At 35.1% G+C, this 9,892-nt stretch overlaps 1 protein-coding gene across 1 annotated transcript; it reads right to left on the bottom strand.

The window, feature by feature from the left end:
* Nucleotides 1–2,148: 2,148 nt before the first annotated feature.
* On the bottom strand, nt 2,149–6,385 carry LOC141606735 (receptor-like protein EIX2). The gene is made up of 2 exons (XM_074426008.1): nt 3,797–6,385; nt 2,149–3,385 (listed from the first exon to the last, which is right to left on the bottom strand). The coding sequence occupies exons 1-2, from the start codon at nt 5,451–5,453 to the stop codon at nt 2,253–2,255; spliced, it is 2,790 nt and encodes a 929-aa protein (XP_074282109.1). The 5' UTR covers nt 5,454–6,385; the 3' UTR covers nt 2,149–2,252.
* Between the last annotated feature and the right edge of the window lie 3,507 nt (nt 6,386–9,892).

Genomic DNA, 9,892 nt, shown 5'->3' on the forward strand with positions numbered 1-9,892 from the left:
ACGTGTGTATAAGTGGTAAGGAACTCTAGAGAGTTCCGTGTCTAGGCCACTCTAGAATGTCCTAATCTAGAGTGTTCTTAGGATGTATGAGAAGGAGGAGGAGCTCTATAAATAGAGGACCTCCCCTCCCATTTCTATGAACCCAAGTGGAACAAGGTGTATCCTGAATTTCACAAACAAATAATACACAAACTAATTCCTTCAAACTAAACTTCAACTAATCAACCAAACTAACAACTAATCTCCACTCTACTTCCTATACTCCCCCATACACCAACATAAATTCATTATTGGCGGTTTAGTAAGTTATCGATTTTATAAGATTATTATATCAATTAACCTTGTGTAAAACGATTTTATCACAGGAAAAGTGTTAGTTGAAGTTACGTATATTCGTTACATCAATCATTGTTGTTAGTTAACTTGCATAAATCACGTAATTTCTGTTAATTCTATACGTTATTTTACTTATTTGGGTGCGAAGGTGCGTCATTCATTTTTTTAAGCGATTGTGTGGGATTTTATTTAATTAACATTGCTAAATTATGAACCCTAGACTGATAAAATTATAATTAAAAGCGCTACGCATGTTTAAATGCTTTATGTGTGCAAGTTATTTCGTCTCTTTTTATGTTGAATTTGTTTCGTCTTTTTTAAACGACTAGGACGACTGCGAGACGGAGCTGCGGGGGAATTCGTGAGGCTATCCCCAATGGTGGTTTCTGGATTGACGCTCAACGTATTGTTAACGATATGGCCGAGGATTCATATAGAGACATGATGGTACAATTTTCCTTAACATTATTCGTATTGTTGTTCGTCCTTAATCTTATAAGTTATAATAATATTCGTCTTGTTTTTGGTTTAACAGGATAGTCCACCTGTGGGACCTGTAAGCGTCATAAAATTGAGTGTTCAACCTGTTGCCGGGGCACTCTACTTCATAACTTTTCGAGCGATAGGTGAGAATGGTTTGAGCACGGACTTCAGTACCGAAGTGTGGAGTAAACCTGCTTCTGAGGGCATTGAAATCCGCCCCTTTGCCAAAGTTAGGGGCTCAAGTTAACAATTCATCGCTTTACCATTGGATGGTAGCGTCTGTACGGGATAAATGCAGCCGTTTTCTATTGAATTCTTACCTTAAGCATTAGTTTTCTTCCAACTGAAGGCTATAAACCTGGTAGTCTTTTCTGTGTGTTTTTCTTATCTCGTATTCTGTATATATATTATACAATTTGCTAAGAGATTCGATATTTGTTGCTTGAAGAGAGGGAAAAGGTTTAGAGACAGGTAGCAGCGAGATATTTGAAGAAAAGAAGTCGAGTAAGGGAAAGGAGGGACTTGATCTTAACACTGGTCAGTAATAATGTTACCTTGATGATCAAATCCGCCATAATGACTTGTTTCCTGAATTCGTTAATGTTTTTTTTTTCAGAAAATGTAAGTTGTTTTTTCATATGCTGTACTCAGTCTTTACTCAAAGTCGTGAGTATAAGTTACCTACGGCCTATTGTCCATAGTACCTTCGTCTCAATCACTAGACTAAGACTTTTACAGTATTAATCCATGTCTTTTGCACATGTACCAGAGTTCGTAATCTGAAGCAAATAGAAATTATAATCAAAGGCTCAAGGAGATACAACACAAATTTTGGTCTTGGGGACACTAAATGCAAAGTTACATGTATATGTATATATAATAGTTGTCACTGATAGTTGCATTAATTGGTGCACAATTTAACGCTGCACTGTCTACCTGTAAAACAAACACTAGCGCGTGGAAGCGTTCGCACACAGTCACTAGATTCAGTTTACAGATATGAGGAGTTGTATCTCCTGTATACTGTCTGCTAAGCCCCTGTAAGTTTAACTTCTACATAAATTATTTCACACGTATTCGCTTGTACATAATATGTCGAATTGCAATTAACTTATGTTTGGCGCCATGAGTTTGTTTTGCTGCGGTGATCTTAAGGATAACCAAGCAATGATTTTTGTATCCCGAGTAGCTTGTGGAGGTCAAAATTCTCGTTTTGAAACCGCTTGTCGCTCTTATTAATATTGTGACTGTCAAGATCATATTTAGAAACGTTGCTGAGTTTTGTGAAATGATTTCAGGAGAAGATTGTATTCATGGTTGAAGCAGCAGCTAAAAGGTCAAACAAAGAATAGTTTTGTCCAAATTATTACTAAAATACATATTACAACATATATAAAGTCCATACGGTACACATTACATAGCGTTCTTGTGAATTAGAATTTATTAAACCTCCTCTTGAACCTGTTCACCCTCACTTTCACCGGAACATAAATTCTGTCACCAAGATCCTCAACATACCAAAAATAAGCTTGTCTCCAACTCCTCTTTATTACCAAAGTTCCCACCACTCCCCAAAATCCGGTAGCAACACCAGACATTACGGCTAGGATGAACCACAACTTATCATATTTATCTTCTTTCTCAACATTATCTTTTCCGGCAGCATGCCTTGGTGGCGAGTCAAATTCAGTGCACTTGTTCAAGGGAAACCCGCATAAACCAGAATTGTTCGCATAGATAGATGGGTCATCAAGAGTTTGGAGTTGACTACCTGATGGAATAGGGCCATGTAGGTTGTTGTTGGACAAATTCAACTTGCTTAGCCATGATATGGAAGACAAGCTATCTGGTATTGTCCCTGAAAGATGGTTATTCGACAAGTCCAAAGATTCGACCGTCTTCAGGTTGCCTATATTTTCTGGAATGTTTCCCGTTAGATGATTATACGACAAGTTCAACACAAACAAGGCGGATATGTTTGTGAGCTCCTCGGGTATTGAACCGACTAAATAATTGCTGGAAAGGTCGATGATAGAACCCCCTTTTGTTCCAGTGGACACTTCAACTATTCCTTTGACAATTTCTTCAATTTGTAGGCTTGCATTAATAATATCACTTTCAGCATTGTAAAAATCAACGGAGCCTAAACATCGAGGTATGTGCCCTGTCAAACCATTCTGAGCAAGTTCCAATACTAGAAGATACCGACAATTGCAGAGTTGTGAGGGAATGGGCCCATTAAGATGATTACGTCGCAGACTGAGGATTATCAAATTAGTATCCGGTTGAACCTTTCCAAATTGTATCTCTCCGGACAACATGTTGTCACTGAGGTCAAGCACCATTAAGGAGTTTCCAATATTAAAAAGTGATGATGCATTATTTCCATCAGAGACTTCCCCTATTAGCAGATTGGAAGACAAATCTACAACTTGAAGATCTTCTAAAAGGCCCAGCCATTTAGGTATTGTCCCGGTAAGCAAGTTGTTGTGAAGGTCCAGCCACTCCAAGTTACAGTTATCGTCCCGGTAAAACCGATCACAAACTATCTGTCGAGGCAAGGATCCTATAAGATAAGTTACAGTGAGAAATTTGTTGAAAAATCCTCCTAGGTTTCAAGGATATTACTCCCTCGGCACATTTATTTTCATCCCATTTATCTAATTTATGCGAGGAGTATTTTATTGAAATGAGGTGAAAATAACTGTAGAGGGAGTAATAAACAGTGGCATCGGTCACACTAATAGCATTTCGTTTTTTTTTATATTGATCTAGTTTTGAGCTTTGGCTTTATTGTTCTTGTATCAGCTAAGTATCTAGCAATTATAGACCATATCGGTTATATAAGACAATTTTTATAAATCAGAAATCATTTGCACGGAAATTGAAATTTTTTTTAGGCATTTACATAATGGTCGTTACTTTGCATAAATACCAATTTTAAGATCATGGATTAAAGAAAAACTTGACATTGAACCTGTTAGTTGATTGCCAGAAAGATGTAATTCTTGAAAAGAGCTCAAGTTCCATAGCCATCCGGGCAATTCTCCAGAGATGTTGGTATAGGAAAGATCCAAGTATTCAATTTGAGTTTGATTCTTTAACCACTGAGGAAACACCGTGTTTATCACACATGAATGAACATTAAAAGTTCGAAGTTGAAAGGGAGGTTGCCAGTTGAAACTCGAGTCAAGATTGAGATTAAGATGGTTGTAATTCATATCCAAATACGACAATTTAGAGAGGTTACCAATGCCGAAAACGGTACCTTGGAGGGAGTTTGATGAAATATCTATATGCTCTATCTCGTTTAATTGTCGTATAAAATCATCCGGAATCAATCCACTCAAGTTATTGTTCGACAAATCCAAATACTTCAAAGCTGACAAATTCACAAAAGATGCTGGAACTTGACCTTTGAAGTCATTACTTGAAAGATCAAGGTGACTCAAGTTTGTGAGTTGACCCAACAAAGACGGCAAACTACCATTCATCCAATTATTATTATGTAGATCAAGGTATTCTAACTCGAAAGCATCACACCCATATGAGCTCATAGAAGGCTCTAGGATATCTCCTTGGATAATATTATTGTTGGACAAATCCAAGTGTTTGAAGCTACAAGGATTTCCCATAATCCCCATAAACCCACCTTCTACATAATTAAACTGATTGCTACCCAAATCAAGAACTTCGAGATGCCTCAAGGTTCTAAGCCAGAGTGGAACTGATCCATTAAAGATATTGTCAGAGAGAGAGAGGGATCGAAGAGAAACCATGTTTTTAAAAACCGGTGGAAGTGTACCTTCAAAGGCATTTGACGAAAAATCAAGATGTTGAAGAGTGGGGAAAAATGAATTAGAAGTATTCCCTATTAATGCCTCTGATAAATGCGAGTTATCTAATCCACAATGAGATAGGGTAAGTGATAAAAGAGAAGGAAGTGTATTGAGCACTTTAAAAGTGTTGTGTGATCTGGACAAGTTATAGCCGCTCATGTCTAAAGACTGCAATTTTAAAAGACCAGATACCCATCCTAAATCTTTACCATAAAAAAGAGTGTGTTCAAAGCATTGATATCTATCATGAAGATCAAGATGTATCAGATTTGTGAGGTTGCCAAGTTGAGGGGGAATGGTGCCAGAAAAGCCAGCTGAAGAGAGATTTAGATACCTTAAATGCCTCAAAGATCTTATGAATTCTGGAATACGACTTCCAGAAAAGTTATTCCCGCTCAAGTCCAAGTGAGTTAGGAGATTGAGTTCAAGCAAAGCCGTACTTACTCCAGAAGATACCATGGAAACTTTAGGATCGGGCAGACAACCAGTAACATAGTAACCGACATAAATGTCATAGAATGGTTGTGGCTGACTACAGAGATTCAACTTGACAACATTATGAGTAACATTGTCGCAAGTGACTCCGTGCCATTGACAACAATCTTGACCAACCCATGAAGAAAGGAGCTTCTTAGGATCTTGGGTGAAACTTTGTTTGAACTTTAACAATGCATCAAGTTCATGTTTTTTGCACCTTATGAAGCCTAATGATTCAAGTTCATTGGCATGTACACATACTGAGGATTGGAATATTTGCAAAAGAAGAATGACAATGAGAAACGAGATTCTTGCCATTATACTAAGTGGAAATCAGATTGAATTTTCTGTTTTAGTGGAGTTTAGTGTTTAGTTCATCTTATTTTAGAGAAAGAATATGGTACTTAAACCAGTAAGAAGAGTTGAAAAGTCTTTTTGTGTTCCTAAGACCTTTCTTAGTTAGTGTCATACTCTGGATATCAAACAAATTTTGTAAACCCAATTTTACGTTTGAAGAGTCAAAATTAGATGCATTCCAAACATCCATATCAAGTATGTATAGCCATTCATATTGATATTTTTTGTAATAACAGGTAGAAGTGAGTAATTGGGATGTTTAATTTGTAAACATGAGAATATCGGAAGTGGGATGTTTTACCTGTATAAACATTCGAGAGCACTCCAGTCCTGCTTGTCAGAGACATTAATTTGATCATCTTATTCCCTTTTTTAATTTCCTCTGAAACCAGCACATTTCCCTAGAATCAATCGCAAAATCAACCCTTTTACCACTATCAATCATTTTTATAAAATCAGGGCATTCCAATACAATTGCAGCTAAAGGTTGATTCTTTAATTTCAATAACCATGTCAATTATATCATCTAATTCAAAAGAAAGATGATTTATTTGATGATTATTTGAAGTGAGTAATTGGGAAATTATAAAAAAAGGAGATTGTAAAATGGAGGGTTTACAGAAATTGGTTTGTTTTTGGATGATTATTTGTAATTGGGAAGTTATAAAAAGGAGATTGTAAAAGGAGAACTTGCAAATTTTGGGAAAGTTCTCATCTTGATGACGATGATGATTCTGAATAATTTATGATTCTGGGTTGTCAAGAACAATCCTGAATCTGTGTTTTTTGTTTGTTTTTGTCATCAAAGAATCGCAGTAACTCACCCGTCCGAATAACCCGACTAGATTCCGAAGGTAAGCTAGACCCGAATTTTTACGACCACATCCGATCTAATCTAAATATTGATGGTCGAATATTGATCATTCTCCCTAAATAATTCTCAACTAGGTTAACCCTCGTGTATTAAATAATGCACGGCTTATAAAGTTTTTTTTTTTTTTTTTTTTTTTAATTTCTACTAAATTAGATTAGATTTATAATAGTGGTATCTCATAAGTTGTTCATTTTTCTCACATTTTGTTTTGAAAAATAAAAAGTTGAAATTGAAAATTAATTAAAAGAATTGAGTCGTATGTTGAAATGTATTTTTGTAAATAATATTTTTTTATACGACAAAGTTATTCTATTTTCTCAATTTTTTTTGTCTCGAAAGTAATTAAAACGGTTTATAATTTTGTTTTGTGGAGTATATAGTATGAGTCAATTCATTCTCAAATAATAGAATCAGTAAAATATTAGTAAATCATGGTTTGATACAATTTTTTTATTAAAATATTTTAATTAAAAGAATATAGATTAGAGTTTAGTCAAAAAATAAAACTTAGTGAAAAGATTAATTTTACTAAAAAGATAATAAGTTAATGAAATAAATTATTATAATTATTAGTTACCTTAATAGTTAATGTATACATAATCTCCCTATATACTAAGAGAATAAACTTCTCTAAAGTTTTCCCTCCAAAATAATTTATTTTAATGTTGATCTTGACATAGTAATTTTGTAACTCTTTACCTAATAAATATACCCGTTTTATCTTTAATCATGATTTGTACCTATTTTATTATCTTTAGTACCATTTTTTCTTAAAATTATACAATAATCTTCCAATAAACTTATTAAGAGACCGTATTTCAAGAGACAAAATCTTATATATTTTTGATTTTAAAGAAAAAACCATCTTTTTTTGAAAAAAAAAAAAGGTTTTTCTATAATGAGCCCCTGAACTTTTCATGTTTCTAACTTGTACCCTCGCGTTTTTCAAATTATCAGTTGTACCCCTAAACTCCATTAATTAGTCTCAAACATGACTCTTACTTTCTAAACCGTCAAAATAGGTTCGTTAAGTGCTTACTTGGCTTATGACTTGAACTACTTATCCTATGTGACTATAACTTTGGCTTCCCTCCCTTTTTCCCTCTTCCCTCCCTTTTTCCCTCCATTTTTTCTGAAAATTTCGCTTCTATACTTCAATTTTATAAATCCCTCCTCCAATCTCCTATTTATATGTTACTTTCTCATTCTCTCTATATTCAACTATTTTCATTTCCTTTCTCTTTTCTCTTAATCTTATTTGCATACTACCTTCCACCAAATTTTGATGTCTTATTCGACTAGTTTGAGGAACACTCCTATTGCGGGTCTTGAATTTAAGACACAAGCTTGTACTCGTTGGGACAGAAATACGGTTATTAAGATATCTGGATCTACAAACAATCCAAGGAAAGCATATTTCAAGTGTCTTGAATGTGACTACTTTGTAAGGTGGGTTGGGGAAGAGCATGTCATTTTAACAAGAGCTTTTAAGGTTTCAAGTGGGAAGTTGATGAAGTCTCAAGCAAGGAAAGTCTTAATGACGACTTAGTTGGATTGGAATATTTTCATGGACTTCTGAGGATTGGGTTACAACAATTAGGGTTGTTGGGGAAGGATTAGGGCCTTGAACTTCTGATGATTGGGTTAATGGTTTCCTTGGACTTCTCTTAAGGACTACTTGAGAAGTCACATGACTAGGTATTGCCTTTGTTGCTCTCCTTATTGGTAACTTCTCCTTTCCTTTATTAACAACATTCTCTGTGGTAACAGCATTCATATTTCATACCCACATCCCCAATACTTGCATTCACATCAGCATTCCTATTTGCCACAACTTGTCTAGCCATTAACCAAGCATGGTTAGGAGCACTCAGACTAGCAATGAAAATATTGATAAATCCCCTCCTCTCCTTTAATCTATCAAACATTTCAAAAGCCCTTTATCATCAGTTATCTCCACATGCCTCAACACATAATTATATGTTAAAATAGGATAAGTTGGCAGAGGTATCCCCTGCTTTTTTGCCTCGTCAACCATATCATTCAACAGATCAATTAATAAAACCCTATCGGTATCTTCTATCATAAGATTAAAAGATTGACCCATATAATTCATCCTTAACTTAACATTCTGCATCCTGCAAATAAATCATAATCCACCTCAAAAAAAAAAAACTCCCACAAAATTCACATAAACATCAAAACTAATTGAATAAAATAAAAATAACACAGTTAAACAAATGAAAACTTACAAAAGTACAAAACTTTGGATTAAAAAACAATATAATCTAAACGGATAACCCAAAAAAAAAAATTTTGACTAAAAAATCCAGAAAATTTAAAAACCCATAAAAAAAAAGGCATAAAACCATTGTAACAATACAAAATAAGAACAAAAAACTTACTTTTAGATGATGAAATTAGTGTGCCCTTGTTATAGATGAAGTAGCAGTAGAGGGTGAGACGAAATTTAGGGCATGCAGATGAAGTTGATTGAGGGAGATGAAGTTGAATGAGGGAGAAGCAGAGGAAGTTTAAGAGTTTTCTTAATTAGGTTAGGTTAAGTTTGATCAAACTTATATGAGAATTGAGAAGTGTATAGAGGAAGTCTTACTTATCCTAGTCATAGCTCAGTCATCAACCCACATAAAATAAGTCGTCCAAATCATCACGCCATATAAGCAGTTGACGTCCTTATTTGACGGTTTAGAAAGTAAGGGTCATGTTTGAGACTAATTAATGGAGTTTAGAGGTACAACTGATAATTTGAAAAACGCGAGAGTATAGGTTAGAAACATGAAAAGTTCAGGGATACTCCATAGAAAACCCAAAAAAAAAAAAATTCTAAGTAAAGTGGATAGTTATAAAGGTGGGCGTAAAAAAGTTGTGGCCCATTTGATAAAATAAAATGGCAATTTGCAGATTTCTCCGAGTTACACAAAATCTGTATATAGTACTCTCTACGGCTCTACCTCATAAGTCATGTAATTTCTGTACGTTATTTTACTTATCTGGGTGTGTCATTTATTATTTACGCTACCGTTTGAGATTTTATTTAACACTACTAAAGTATGAACCCTAGACTGGTGAAATATCCGTGTCTTTTTATGTGCAATTTATTCCGTCTCTTTTAAAATGAGTAGGAGGACTGCGAGGCAGAGTGTCGGGGGAATTTGGAAGGCCGGCCGCAATGATCCTTTTTGGATAGAGGCTCAACGTATTGTTAACAAAATGGCGGAGGATACACATAAACATAAGATGGTACAAGTATAAATCTTAATGTTCGGCCTTATAACAATATTCCGTTCCAATTGGATTCTTTACGTCTTTCAAAATAACTTATACCTTGCATCCTGTTTTTGGTTTAACAGGATAGTCCTCCCGTGGGGCCAGTACCGGTCGTGAAATTGGGTGTTCAAGGTGTTGCAGGGGCACTCTACTCTATAACATTTCGAGCCATAGGTGAGAATGGATTGGGCACGGACTACACTACCGAAGTGTGCCATAGAGGTTCAACGTATGTTTT

Source organism: Silene latifolia, chromosome 10 (assembly GCF_048544455.1).
Source record: "Silene latifolia isolate original U9 population chromosome 10, ASM4854445v1, whole genome shotgun sequence".
Lineage (NCBI taxonomy): Eukaryota > Viridiplantae > Streptophyta > Magnoliopsida > Caryophyllales > Caryophyllaceae > Silene > Silene latifolia.

Coding starts and splice junctions, on each gene's coding strand:
- LOC141606735 (XM_074426008.1), bottom strand. CDS start 5,453: ATGGCAAGAATCTCGTTTCTCATTGTCATTCTTCTTTTGCAAATATTC. Junction 3,386..3,796: donor TTCTGGCAATCAACTAACAG/GTTCAATGTCAA, acceptor CTTATCTTATAG/GATCCTTGCCTCGACAGATA.